At 44.6% G+C, this 15,087-nt stretch overlaps 1 protein-coding gene across 1 annotated transcript in view; it reads right to left on the bottom strand.

Moving 5' to 3' along the window:
• Nucleotides 1-734: 734 nt before the first annotated feature.
• Nucleotides 735-15,087, bottom strand: part of LOC124043529 (retinoic acid receptor RXR-beta-A-like) — a 28,369-nt gene continuing 14,016 nt past the window's right edge. The window contains exons 4-13 of the mRNA XM_046362213.1: nucleotides 13,307-13,454; nucleotides 12,367-12,546; nucleotides 11,733-11,756; nucleotides 8,872-9,032; nucleotides 8,510-8,639; nucleotides 4,373-4,505; nucleotides 2,656-2,697; nucleotides 1,943-2,034; nucleotides 1,723-1,828; nucleotides 735-1,621 (exon numbers count right to left, since the gene is read on the bottom strand). Coding sequence (XP_046218169.1) covers nucleotides 1,474-1,621; nucleotides 1,723-1,828; nucleotides 1,943-2,034; nucleotides 2,656-2,697; nucleotides 4,373-4,505; nucleotides 8,510-8,639; nucleotides 8,872-9,032; nucleotides 11,733-11,756; nucleotides 12,367-12,546; nucleotides 13,307-13,454 — 1,164 coding nt within the window. The 3' untranslated portion in view covers nucleotides 735-1,473. The remainder of the gene's footprint in view (nucleotides 1,622-1,722; nucleotides 1,829-1,942; nucleotides 2,035-2,655; nucleotides 2,698-4,372; nucleotides 4,506-8,509; nucleotides 8,640-8,871; nucleotides 9,033-11,732; nucleotides 11,757-12,366; nucleotides 12,547-13,306; nucleotides 13,455-15,087) is intronic.

Genomic DNA, 15,087 nt, shown 5'->3' with positions numbered 1-15,087 from the left:
CTAGCAACCTTCTAGTCAGTGACAATTAGGTGGGTTTTTCAAGCTTAATATCCAGTCTATTGGTAAAACCCTTAAAGTGTTTTTTTACAGTACATGTTGAATGTGTACAATAGCTGTTCATACTGTAGCTCGTGCTATCGGTGCATACTGTTTGTTGTGTGTGGGTATTAATATGCTCGCTAACGCCTGTGTCTTCCCTACTGTATGCATCGACTGGGATCGCCCAATCGCACTCTAGTGAAAGAGTAGATGTGTCATCTTATTTACAGATTGTAAAAAGTTAACGGAAAGAGGCTGCAAGCCCTGAATGAAACAAGCGGAGGATTCAGAGGGGGGGGTTTGTAGGGGTATCGTAGGCCAATAGAACAAGATATCCAATGATATCCTGGCTTTCTTAGAACAGACGGCCATTTCACAGAATGAAGCACCCCCATTAACATATCGGTTCTTAAGAAGACATATGATGAAAGATGGGGAGCGGTTCGTTCGATGACGTGTGTGTTGTGATCGCCCCCAGTTTCTTAAAGATGGGCAGAGGGATTTCTGCTAAATGTTTACTTACACAGTAACGTTTCAGAGTGCAAAAATGACCATTAGCAAGGATAGGGCATGAAACAAAAGAAAGATCTACAACAGCACCAATGAACGCAGTGCTCTTGAACAAGGTTGCACTTTCTGTGCCCAATGGCCCTTGTTTGGACTTGAAGACCAAACACCACAAAGAAACAAAAGAAAACATCCTATAAGTCACTTTATTTCTTTGAAAGCCTGGTGTGAGCTTTAAGAAGGGCCAAACAAAGTGCCCCCCCCTTGGATTTCAATGCCTTAAAAAAGGTCTCATTTTATGAGTACAGTACTTCAAAACAAATTCAGCGCATTTCTGCGTGAATAAAGCACAGTATTCAAATCACATTCGGATTGGTGAACTGAGAGGGGCGCGTCTGCCTCCGTTGGTTGTGTCCCGACCAATAGAAGCTGGAAAAGTTGGGAGACTTGATTGAAATATTACACACCTGATTACGATGGGTTTGGGGTAAACCCAAGAGTAAAACCAAAGGGGGTGTAAGCCACTCGTCATATCTATGCATACAGCAATGTATCTGAATAACCTACAAACCCCACAAGAAGCTAAGAGGTCTACCGGATATCGCAGAAGCGTTTACACACAAAGCTGAAGGCTACAAACTGAAGGCTAACTCATGATAAAACTTGTGGTTAAAAATGAGATATTTCCATGTGTCTTAACCTACTGTGAAAAAAGTATGTGTTTCTGTGTGCATGTTGCAAAAAGTGTTTGTTTTTGACAGCATATGGTCTTTTGGAGAGCTGTATCAGCTTGGGGGGGATTTAATGAGTGAAGAAGGGGTTGTGGGGTTTGTGTGAGTGGGACGTCAAAACCAGCAGACATGGTGAAGTCCCAGAACCAGGGTGCCAGAACGGGAATCCCTGATGGACCAGAGCAGAACCTGGTTCCTAGGTCAGCTGGTGGGGCGCCTCCAGCATCTCCATGAGGAATGTGTCGATAGGGGTGTCACCAATCAGCTTGAAGAAGAACAGGTGCTCCAGGCACTTCAGGCCAATGGAGCGTAGCGCTGGCAGCCGGAGGAGGAGCTTAGCGAACCTGGGGGCGATGGGGGAGAACGAGTGAGGTCAAATCATGACGGTGATGTGGGAGTATTGTGTGGATAAGTGCTATAGTATGTCTGTGTGTTTCTCTCGTACCTGCCCTGCTGGTCGGGGTATCTCTGTTTACAATAGGACTCCAGCGATGCGTACACCTTCTCCCTCAGCAATTCCACTTCACTGGAGCTGGACAGGCCCTTGGCATCTGAACGCAGGAACAAACACCGGCATTATAGCACTGAGATGAATTAACGTGTGATTCTTCCTGACATCATGCTATATCTGGGATGAAATGGCTTATCTTGTCTCAAATCATTACCCGGGTTGAAGAGGATGATGGCTCGGAGGCACCCGAGCTCGGTCTTGTCCATCTGCATGTCTCTCATCTTACTGACTAGCTCAGTGAGAACTCTACAACCGGGGTCGAGGAGAAGGTGGTGTGGAAGAGGGAAAAGAGAGCGGGAGGAGATGGGTTAGCATCTCCTCTAGGGTTCACCACAGTTCCACTCAACGATGCAGCAGTCCAATAGAGAAACTAACAAGGGCAGGGGGGCTGGGATACAAGTCTAACATCCTCTTTACACGTTGTATTTACACTTTACACACAATCCACACGTAACCTTGTGAATGATAGAAATTGCAACAAAGCAATAGCGCAAACCACCACGTATTTATAGACTACGGCACATCGCAATAATGTTGAGTAGTGTGATAGTTCAATAAGGAGAGAAGGAACACAAAGGGAGGAAAGTAAGCAGCCTGCGTTTTGTCGACGCTGCACCAGTGACCAGTCGAGCCTAAGGTCCGACAGAAAAGAGGAGAAACAGAACACAACACTCACTGGAAACACATGCGGACAAGATACACACAACCTGCTCTTTTACCTGGGCATATTACAGCACTTTCTTTGCCAGATTCACTCATTCTCAACAACTGGGCCAAGATAAAAAAAAAAAATGGGGGGGGGGGGGGGGCGTTATTTGTTTTGTTTGTTGTTGATAGGGGAAGGTGGGTGTGTAGTGATGTCATTACCTGTCAAATATGGCCCCAACCTCTGCATTGTGCGCACTCTCCCTGTGTATGCAATTACAATGTGTTATTACAATGTTATTACACAGTTACATTGTTATTACATTGTCCCCCCCTGCATTGGTTTGGGCCCAGAGAAACAGGTAAGTTAGACTCTGCAGTGCATTTTGGTGCCCGGTTCCACTTCTGGGAGTAACAGGCTACAGGCTCTTGTTGATGGAGACTTGACCTGATGAAAAGGTTTAAGATGGCACTAAAACTACAGGAAGTAAAGCACTAAAACTACAGGAAGTAAAGCACCAAAACTACAGGAAGTAAAGCTTGAGGAATGACAAAAATACAAAGATATGACAATGTAACATAGCAACAAATAGATCTGAGACGTTTGAGCAGAGACAAGATCTCGAGGAGAAAACGTTCCTATTGGTTCAGATTGAAACAAGATAAATAGTTCTATGCAGTATTACCCAAGACCTCTGCTTAACTTAACTACTGTAGTGTTTAAGGCATACTTCCTTGTACCATCGATAATTGTCATATACAACTTCCTGGGTAAGTACGCATCATTTAAAAAATTCTAAATGCAACTGGTTTATCCAAATCAGCACAAAAAGGGTTATGTGTATTAGCATGAGCCAATGACAGTAGAGCAGAAGAATAGGAAAATAGAGGAGCGTAATAAATAGGCATCAAAGGAACAATGCAGTAATATGATCAGGGCAGTTTAATCATGTTAATTCAATTGAAAATAATATTGTAATGAATCAAACAAAAAAAGAGAAGTGAGGATAAAAACATGAGAATTGAGAAATGTCAACAAAAATAAAACAAAATAACATTCACTGGACCACAAGGAGGTCTAGATTGCGATGAATCTGAAACAAAAGCCTGCAACCGGTTAATCCAAGATATGCTTAAATTCCTGCGGGAATTGGGAGTCTTGCAGCTTATGAACTATTCATAAAAATGTAGGTTACTGTGTAATAAACAATGAATTCACACCATGTGATGTGGCTACTCTACTGAGTTGGGGAGGGCACGCCTGTTCCTTGAGAGCTGCGATGAGTGCAGGATTTTACTCAAGACAGGTGCCATGCTACTGAATAAAATACTGACATCTGCCAATGTAAAAGAGAATAGATGAATGTGTGGCTGTGATTGGGGTGGGGGTATCCTAATGAAATCAAGGGCGACGTCTACATGAAGCATTAGTCGTCAGCGTCCTGGCACCGCTGTGTCATTCTAGAGGCAGACTAAGCAGTAAAGGCTCAGCTAGTCAGAGCCAGAGACGCAGCCAGCAGAACCCTGGGAAAAAAGTGCAACGTGCTCCATTCTCCCTTAATTCAGCTCATTTCAACAAAGCATCTGGACTCCAAAGAGAAACGGACATTTAATGAACAGTAAACTGCAACAGGCATAATTGGCCACCATTTCAATGCTCCAATGAATTCCTATGACTGGAAGTTATATTTTACAAACACATGTATGGTAAAGTGAATATATGACGGCGTGTATGATCAAATAAAACAAACGGCCATTACAAAAACACTAGACATTTATTGTTTAAACCAATGAAGAACGCTTTAATCATTCAGAGGCACTTTTTTTCAATCTTTCTCCCTGAAGTTTATGACCTTCTCTTTGAAAAGTAACATGCAAAAGGTTGCTTCTATGTCCTTCACTGAGGTCCATCGCACGTGTGTGTGTGTGCACCTGTTACCTGTCGAAGATGGCTCCAACACCAGCGCTGTGGGCGCTGTTCCTGTGCACATGCAGGCCGGTGGCCAGTAGGATGCCATCTTTCACGCTGATGGAGCGGTGAGAGAAGGAGGCAATCAGCAGCTCGTTCCAACCTGGAGAGAAGAGAGAGACCGGGTCATCCATGTATTTGTTAAGGATCCCCATAAGCTGCTGCCAAGGTAGCAGCTACTCTTCCTGGGGTCCAGCAACATCAAGGCAGTTATATACAACTACAAATATTACATGACTTTGCATTTCATAACAAGTGGCACCTGACCACACGACTGGACAGTAAGTCCAGGTGCGACAAAACCAGGGCCCGTAGGACCTGCAGAGTTGGGAACAAGTCACTATTATTCGAGTCCCGAGCAAGTCTCAAGTCACAAGGTCCGAGTCTCAAGTCAAGACTCGAGTCAAGTCCAAGTCGTGCATTCTAAGAGCATATCAAGTTGAGTCATGTTTTTTAAGTCAAGTAAAAAAAAAAAAATACAGTGGGGAGAACAAGTATTTGATACACTGCCGATTTTGCAGGTTTTCCTACTTACAAAGCATGTAGAGGTCTGTAATATTGATCAAGGTACACTTTAACTGTGAGAGACGGAATCTAAAACAAAAATCCAGAAAATCACATTGTATGATTTTTAAGTAATTAATTTGCATTTTATTGCATGACATAAGTATTTGATCACCTACCAACCAGTAAGAATTCCGGCTCTCACAGACCTGTTAGTTTTTCTTTAAGAAGCCCTCCTGTTCTCCACTCATTACCTGTATTAACTGCACCCGTTTGAACTCGTTACCTGTATTAAAGACACCTGTCCACACACTCAATCAAACAGACTCCAACCTCTCCACAATGGCCAGAGAGCTGTGTAAGGACATCAGGGTTAAATTGTAGACCTGCACAAGGCTGGGATGGGCTACAGGACAATAGGCAAGCAGCTTGGTGAGAAGGCAACAACTGTTGGCGCAATTATTAGAAAATGGAACAAGTTCAAGATGACGGTCAAACACCCTCGGTCTGGGGCTCCATGCAAGATCTCACTTCGTGGGACATCAATGATCATGAGTTAGGTGAGGGATCAGCCCAGAACTACACGGCAGGACCTGGTCAATGACCTGAAGAGAGCTGGGACGATAGTCTCAAAGAAAACCATTAGTAACACACTACGCCGTCATAGATTAAAATCCTGCAGCGCACGCAAGGTCCCCCTGCTCAAGCCAGCGCATCTCCAGGCCCATCTGAAGTTTGCCAATGACCATCTGGATGATCCAGAGGAGGAATGGGAGAAGGTCATGTGGTCTGATGAGACAAAAATAGAGCTTTTTGGTCTAAACTCCACTCGCCATGTTTGGACAAAGAAGGATGAGTACAACACCAAGAACACCATCCCAACCGTGAAACATGGAGGTGGAAACATCATTCTTTGGGGATGCTTTTCTGCAAAGGGGACAGGATGACTGCACCTTATTGAGGGAAAGTCCGTATTGCCCAGCGGCAGCCCCGAAACCTGAAGGATCTGGAGAAGGTCTGTATGGAGGAGTGGGCCAAAATCCCTGCTGCAGTGTGTGCAAACCTGGTCAAGAACTACAGGAAACGTATGATCTCTGTAATTGCAAACAAAGGTTTCTGTACCACATATTAAGTTCTGCTTTTCTGATGTATCAAATACTTATGTCATGCAATAAAATGCAAATTAATTACTTAAAAATCATACAATGTGATTTTATGGATTTTTGTTTTAGATTCCGTCTCTCACAGTTGAAGTGTACCTCTGATAAAAATTACAGACCTCTACATGCTTTGTAAGTAGGAAAACCTGCAAAATCGGCAGTGTATCAAATACTTGTTCTCCCCACTGTATATACAAGCAACAAATTTGTCTATTTATTGAGGCTACCAGACAGCCATTTTCATTATTTTGTCTACAACACATTTTGACTATGTAATTGTAAAATAGGGACCTTGTAGCAGGCATGAAATCAGCAGAGGGCAAGGCAGGTTGACTGCTCAGAGTGTAGATTTATTTACAGGTCTTGGTGATCCAATGGTGAAAGCTCCATATCATACCAAATATACAAGTAGATTTACCAAATATACACGGGCAATAGCCCAAAAGAAATAGCCTCGGACCCTGTATCAGGCTTAACCTGCTCTATATTAACAGACACAGGTAGAGGGCAAGACTGTGCAGCCTCTCCTGGAGAAAACAAATGTAATCTGTCTAACAGGAGCTCAAACAGGTAGGCCTACATTTATATATGAACTTGGCCCCCAGGACCATACAATTACCCAACTGGCAATTACAACCAATCAACTGATTCTACAATGTAAAAGGCCATTTCCACATCAATTGTTACAATCGTCTTAATCAGATTTAATAATATTTCAAACCCACGCATACATGGAACAATCATTTTCTCTTATTTAACTCCAAAGCGTTCCATGCGCTCCGAGGCGCGTGCGCTCCAATTACGCACAACAGAAATGACAGAAATATAGGACACAGACACACCGAACTCTGACATGACCAGGAAAATATGAACAAAGGAAACCATATATTTAATTAAGTAAACAGAACTTCTACCTCATGAGTCTTGCGAACGTTCATATGCGCACTATAAAGTGCACTGCCTGCTCAGAGCAGGGTAAGAAATGGTTGGCTAAATGAAAATGTGTTGTAGGCCAATCAAACATGAAACAGAAATGTCAACGTGTTGCAAGAAATGGGACGGAATGATGAAACGCTATTAATGACTTTACTATGAAATGGAATATACAGCGCCTTCGAAAAGTATTCAGACCTTTTCCACATTTTCAAACGTTACAGCCTTATTCTAAAATGGATTAAATACAAAATAAAAACTCAGCAATCTACACACAATACCCCATAATGACAAAGCAAAAATAGTTTTTAATTTTTTTTAAAATAAAGAAATACCTTATTTACATAAGTATTCAGACCCTTTGCTATGAGACTCGAAATTGAGCTCAGGTGCATCCTGTTTTCCATTGATCATCCTTGAGATGTTTCTACAACTTGATTGGAGTCCACCTGTGGTAAATTCAATTGATTGGACATGATTTGGAAAGGCACACACCTGTCTATATAAGGTCCCAGAGTTGACAGTGCACAGATCTGGGGAAGGGTACCAACAAATGTCTACTGCATTGAAGGTCCCCAAACACACAGCGGTCTCCATCATTCTTAAATGGAAGAAGTTTGGAACCACCAAGACTCTTCCTAGAACTGGCCACCCGGCCAAACCGATCAATCAGAGGAAGCATGGTGGTGGCAGCATCATGCTGTGGGGAGGTTTTTCAGCAGCAGGGACTGGGAGACTAGTCAGGATTGAGGGAAAGATGAACGGAGAAAAGTACAGAGAGATTCTTGATGAAAACCTACTCCAGAGTGCTCAGGACCTCAGACTGGGCACGAAGGTTCACCTTCCAACAGGACAACGAACCTAAGCACACAGCCAAAACAATGCAAGTCTCTGAATGTCCTTGAGTGGCCCAGCATGAGCCGGACTTAAACATCTCTGGAGAGACCTGAAAATAACTGGACAGCAACGCTTCCCATCCAACCAAGCTTAAGAGGATCTGCAGAGAAGAATGGGAGAAACTCCCCAAAAACAGGTGTGCCAAGCTTGTAGCATCATACCTAAGAAGACTTTATGCTGTAATCGCTGCCAAAGGTGCTTCAACAAAGTATATTATATTTCCGTTTTTTATTTATTTACATTTTTAGCAACAAACAAAAAAAGTGTTCTCTTAGTGCCGTGCATGTGTCGTCCTTCCCTATAAGTGTGCTGAAAGTCTGTTGTCAATTTGTTTACTGTAAAATAGAATTGTATCTGGTCAAAATGTGAGGCTACTGTATTATAAAAGATAGTCCACGAGGAGAGAGACAGGGTTATCAGCCTATCCATGTACGGCTGTGTTTTAATGAGGTCAAAGCTGAGCAGGGCCGTGCTCATTAGGGTGCAGGAAATAAACTTTTTAAATGGAAAACAACATTTTTATTGGATTTGTCCAGGTAGTCCTCCCTGCTTCAATTTGCTTTCTTCCATTTGGTGGCAATGAACATGAAAGGCGAAGGCTTTTTGAACGTACCGGCGCGTAGCAGGATGACCTGGTCGTCCAGGGCCAGCTCAGAGAAGTGGGGGACCTTCTTGGCCCACTCCACCAGGGTAAACAGCTGCTTGTCTGCAGCCTGGCAAATGTTGGTGACCGGGTCGTTGGGCTGGAGAGAGAAACAGAGGGTACAAAATAGAGACTACAGGCCTTTGGATCACATTTTTTAAAGTGGGTCTGTGGTCTCAGAATCTACTGTATCACAATAAATTGTTGGTGCAGTCGCACAATCCCATGTCTAGAAATAGACAGTGTGAGGAACGAAGTAAGAGAAATTGGCATGTGTGCATCGCAGGGCCAGATGGTGGGTCACACACATAAACACACACACACGCATTTACCGAGCTGCCCTCGGAGGTCCCGTCGGCATGCACCTCGGTCTTCTGCTCTACGGCCATCTCGGCCTCCAGGATCTTTTCCACGGGCATCTCCTCGTTGACGGCGCTGGTCGACTCCGCCTCACTCTCCCGCTCCTTGTTCCTCTGGCGCTCTTCCTGCACGGCTACAGGGGCACAGGAAGGGCCGAGGGAAGGAGAGGAAGAGAGTCGGCGGAGCGAGGAGGAGAAAAGCACAGGAGGGGATGGAGGGTGAGAGGGGAAAGAGAGGGAGGGAGTAGGACGGATGGTGAAAAGAGGAAGAAAGGGCAGGAAAAGGCAGAGTGATGGAGAGAGGGGGAGAGAGCAAATGGGAAGCAAAGTGAAGAAAAAAAGAGAAAGGTGAGAGATAAGGGAGGGGAAATAAAAAGAGAGGGGAAATAGGGAAAAAATAAAGAGACCAAGAAAAAAAGTGGAGAAAGAGGGGAAGGTAAGTAAAGCAGAGAATAAAGAATGACAGATAGTGAAAAAGAGAGAGCGAGATACACAGATATGTACATTTCCCAGTTAGTTCAAACAACAATGCTTTCTTCACCTTTCACACCAGGGGTCTCAAACTCAAGGCTTGGGGGCCACATCAGGCTCGCAAGCTGCTTTCTTATGGCCCCAAAAGTGATATCTGATTTCCATCAGCCCTCAAGAGGATTTTCCAATTAGAATCAACCCACAAAAAGGTTTCTTCCTATGGCACATTACAAGTTAGATATCTTTGGAGTCACCCCAGACCACAAAAACCACAATGTCAGTAATACTGACAACACTAACACTTCCGCTCCACTAGAAGCGTTGCACTGCTTTGCCATTAGCGTTGTGTCAATGTGATGTTGTTCCTGCTACAAGCACATTGTTGCTAGTGGTTGTACTAAATTATTGTGTAATTACACAAGTTGCTTTTGGTTAACTTGTGAACCCAGCTGGTCAATGTAGCTAGCTAACTAATCTCAGCAAAAAAAGAAACATCCTCTCACTGTCAACTGCATTTATTTTCAGCCAACTTAACATGTGTAAATATTTGTATGAACAAAACAAGATTCAACAACAGACATAAACTGAACAAGTTCCACAGTCATGCGACTAACAGAAATGGAATAATTTGTCCCTGAACAAAGGGGGGGTCAAAATCAAAAGTATCTGGTGTGGCCACCAGCTGTATTAAGTACTGCAGTGCATCTCATCCTCATGAACTGCACCAGATTTGCCAGTTCTTGCTGTGAGATGTCACCCCTCTCTTCCACCAAGGCACCTGCAAGTACCCAGACATTTCTGGTGGGAATGGCCCTATTCCTCACCCTCCGATTCAACAGGTCCCAGATGTGCTCAATATGATTGAGATCCGGGCTCTTCGCTGGCCATGGCAGAGCACTGACATTCCTGTCTTGCAGGAAATCACGCACAGAACGAGCAGTATGGCTGGTGGCATTGTCATACTGGAGGGTCATGTCAGGATGAGCCTGCAGGAAGGGTACCACTTGAGGGAGGAGGATGTCTTCCCTGTAACGCACAGTGTTGAGATTGCCTGCAGTGATAACAAGCTCAGTCCGATAATGCTGTGACACACCGCCCCAGACCATGACGGACCCTCCACCTCCAAATCGACCCTGCTCCAGAGTACAGGCCTCGGTGTAACTCTCATTCCTTCAACGATAAACGTGAATCCGACAATCACCCCTGGTTAGACGAAACCGCGACTCGTCAGTGAAGAGCACTTTTTGCCAGTCCTGTCTGGTCCAGCAACGGTGGGTTTGTGCCCATAGGTGACGATGTTGCCAGTGATGTCTGGTGAGGACCTGCCTTACAACAGGCCTACAAGCCCTCAGTCTGCCTCTCTCAGCCTATTGTGGACAGTCTGAGCACTGATTGAGGGATTGTGCGTTCCTGGTGTAACTCGGGCAGTTGTTGTTGCCATCCTGTACCTGTCCCGCAGGTGTGATGTTCAGATGTACCGATCCTGTGCAGGTGTTGTTACACATGGTCTGCCACTGCCAGGATGATCAGCTGTCCGTCCTGTCTCCCTGTAGCGCTGTCTTAGGCGTCTCACAGTACCGACAATGCAATTTATTGTCCTGGCCATATCTGCAGTCCTCATGCCTCCTTGCAGCATGCCTAAGGCATGTTCACACAGATGAGCAGGGACCCAGGGCATCTTACTTTTGGCGTTTTTCAGAGTCAGTAGAAAGACCTCTTTAGTGTCCTAAGTTTTCATAACTGTGACCTTAATTGCATACTGTCTGTAAGCTGTTAGTGTCTTAACGACCGTTCCACAGGTTTATGGTTCATTGAACAAGCATGGGAAAATGTTTAAACGCTTTACAATGAAGATCTGTAAAGTTATTTGCATTTTTACGAATTATCTTTGAAAGACAGGGTCCTGCAAAAGGGAGGTTTCTTTTTTTGCTGAGTTTATTAGCCTCTTGACTTCATAAATCTTTGTACAATAACCAGTGGTGTATAGTCGAGGCCATATGCAACCAAAATCAACTTTATTTCTCATCACTCCCAAATCACAAGATAGAGTGAACGGCAAGTATTGAACCTTGGACGCTGACATTGGATGTGATGCAACGTGAGTGCAACACGGGCAGTGAAGCAGCTTAAAAGGAACCATTTCCTCAACGGCTGACGGCAATGCCGGACGACTGATGGCTATAGTGTAGCAAGGCCATAAGGCTTACTTTGCGCCTGATCATTTGAGTTTCAGACCCGTTTCATACCAACAATACATTCTGCAACGTACCTCACACAGAAATGGGCCATCGCAACAAAACAACATCAAATATGGTCTCTCACACTCTCCCCCATCACTCCTTCCCTCCCTCTTTCCTCCTTACATCTCTGTCGTTCATCTTGGACCACTACGGAAGAAGGGAGAGGGAGAGAGAAAACGAGAGGAAACAAGAGGGGAGAGAGAGGGGGGCAGGGGTTAGTGTTTACAAGGCTCTCCATCCCCCTCTCTCCACCTCCTTTTCTCGCTCTTTCCATCCCCTTTGAGTGCAATCAATACTCTCCCCTCAGAAATGTAATATTACAATATTCTAATCAAATCTTAACAGGTCTTAGACATCTTTATTATACATTAATGATTCCAGTCGATTTAAAACAGATATTTGAAATAGTTTCATAGCAAGTAGCCTGTACAATGTTAATACAGCAGGACGGTTGGTGAGTGGAGGTTTTCCGGTTTGGGTCCACCTGACCACACACAAGGTGTCCCATCAATCTTCTTTATACTTTCTTACTGTAGCAAGTCATACCCAATTTCAATAAGAATCCTAGCCCTCCCTCCCTCTTCCATCAGCCTCTCCTCTCCCTTGCTCAGTCTCGCTCCTTAGATTTCCCATTGCATCCCTCTTAGTCTCTCCCTCCATGTCAAGCCTTTACCCTATCTGGTGATAGCTTTGCCCTTTTAATAAGATATATTGAACGCGAGTTGAGGACAGCAGATTGCCAGCCCCCCCCCCCTACCTTCCCTCTTCATGCCACAGGCCAGGCACTTCTGGTAGCGGCAGTACTGGCAGCGGTTGCGCTGGCGCTTGTCCACCAGGCAGTCCTTGTTGTCCCGGCAGGTGTAGCTCAGGTCTTTACGCACCGTGCGCTTGAAGAAACCCTTGCAGCCTTCGCAGCTGTACACTCCGTAGTGCTTACCTAGAGAGAGAGAGAGAGAAACAAAGAGGAAGAGAAAGACAAGAAAGAGGAATGTATAAAAAGACATGACAGAAAGAGAGGGAAGAGGGGGATAGAAAAAGGAGGGAAGGTAACTTCAGTAACAAACCACGTTCAATAATTCAGGCATAAAGCCTACAGCACATAGTTCTTCAGGTGTGATGGCAATGAAAGTACATGAAGTGTTTCGGTCCGTTTTAGTAAATGCTTCGCACAGACAAGGGAGAGAAGAAGAACAATTCCCTGCTGTTTTTTTTTTACATTTTATGCAGCTTTTTAAAAATGTTCTATGAAGAGGAAAGGAGTAGTTCACCCCAAAATCAAGGGTTATCTGATGTTTCCATACCTCAAAGTGGTATAAGTCCACGTAGCCAATGCCATCTGTTGTGTAGATCCCACTATGCACAGCAGAAATCTGTGGGTGTCAATCCCAAATTCATGGGAAAAGAAAGTCGACACACACTACCTAACTAAATTTCATTCAACGCCTGTCAAATTTTCGGGCAGAACAATCCTTTAATAAACCAAGCATATCGCACCAGATGTGCTTCTCTCTCCGACAGACCCTCGATCCCAAATCAAAATCCCACCCCAGCCTGTCCTAAAGAGCGAAGAGTAAATAGTTCAACTTGTCTCCTCACAGGCTGGGTGGGATTTTTTGCCATATTGCTTTTACACCATTCAATTTCTCTCCGATCTCCACCACAAGTGCATAGGGTCTAGGGGCCAATTTGGGACTCACCGGAGGAGCGGTCGCCGCAGATGGCACACAGGCGCTTCTGAGAGAGCATGGGGCCCCCTGGGCTGTGGCCCCCCAGCCCGAACGGAGGCTTCACGTCGTCCGAGCTGCTGACCGCGTGCAGCCCCGACATGGACACTGTGGAGTTGATCTGGAGGCCGAGAGAAAGGGGGGAGGATAAGGGGGTCGAAGTGAGAGGGGAACTACTGAATTGAAGGGGGTTGGGAGGAAAAGTCACTTATGTGTGACGTACTGGCAGCACATCAGTCATTAGTTCAATTACTTGGAGTCATCGATGCAGAGTTGTCATAAAACATTTTTTTTTTTACCTTCATGCATTTAACAATGACATACAAACTGTTAGTTCTCTCTTTGAGTGGGCTGATTGATCAGTATTAAAGCAACATTACATTTCCTGTTCTCCCCTTCCAGGCATCATCGGCTGAGAAAGGAGCATCTGGGCCTCGCCTCCCTCAATGCAGTAGAGGGAGGCGGACTGGACTTTTAAGAATTACAATATCTATACTGAACAAAAATATCAAATGCAACATATAAAGTGTTGGTCCCATGTTTCATGAGCTGAAATAAATTAGTTTACATACCTGATAGTGAGCGTTTCTCCTTTGCCAAGATAAAAAGCATGATCATTACACAGGTGCACCTTGTGCTGGGGACAATAAAATGCTCACCTTCTATTTTGCCCTGTTTATCAAAAGCGTTGGAAAAACTTGTCAATAATCAACTGACTGTCTTTCTTGATGTCTATAGTATTCTCTCTGGTATGCAATCTGGTTTCTGCTCAGGTTATGGATGTGTCACCATTGCCCTTGATTCTAAGCAATGTTGTGCTGCTATTTTTATTGACTTGGCAAAAGCTTTTGATACGGTTGAGCATTCCATTCCTGTGGGCCGGCTAAGGAGTATTGATGTCTCTGAGGGGTCTTTGGCCTGGTTTGCTAACAATCTCTCTCAAAGAGTGCAGTGTATAAAGTCAGAACATCTGCTGTCTCAGCCACTGCCTGTCACCAAGAGTGTACTCCAAGGCTCGATCCTAGGCCCCACACTCTTCTCAATTTACATCAACAACATAGCTCTGGGCAGTATAAAGCTCTCTCATCCATTTATATGCAGATGATACAGTCTTACACTCAGCTGGCCCCTCCCTGGATTTTGTGTTAAACGTTCTACAACAAAGCCATCTTAGTGTCCAACAAGCTTTCTCTGCCCTTAACCTTGTTCTGAACACCTCCAAAACAAAGGTCATGTGGTTTGGTAAGAAGAATGCCCCTTTCCCCACAGGTGTGACCTCTGAAGGTATAGAGCTTGAGGTAGTCACCTCATAGAAATACTTGGGAGGATGGCTAGAGGGTACACTGTCCTTCTCTCAGCACATATCAAAGCTGCAGGCTAAGGTTAAATCTAGACTTGGTTTCCTCTATCGTAATCGTTCCTATTTTACCCCAGCTGCCAAACTAACCCTGATTCAGATGACCATCATACCCATGCTAGATTATGGAGATGTAATTTATAGATAGGCAGGAAAGGGTACTCTCGAGAGGCTAAATCGTCTTTACCATTCGGCCATCAGATTTTCCACCAATACTCCTTATAGGACACATCACTGCACTCTCTACTCCTCTGTAAACTGGTCATCTCCATATACCTTTTGCAAGACACACTGGTTGATGCTTATTTGTAAAACCCTCTTAGGCCTCACTCCCCCCTATCCGAGATGCCTACTGCAGCCCTCATCCTCCACATACAGCACCCGTTCTGCCAGTCAC

The sequence above is a fragment of the Oncorhynchus gorbuscha genome, linkage group LG09, assembly GCF_021184085.1.
Source record: "Oncorhynchus gorbuscha isolate QuinsamMale2020 ecotype Even-year linkage group LG09, OgorEven_v1.0, whole genome shotgun sequence".
Classification (NCBI taxonomy): Eukaryota; Metazoa; Chordata; class Actinopteri; order Salmoniformes; family Salmonidae; genus Oncorhynchus; species Oncorhynchus gorbuscha.
This window is presented reverse-complemented; position numbering and strand designations above follow the sequence as displayed.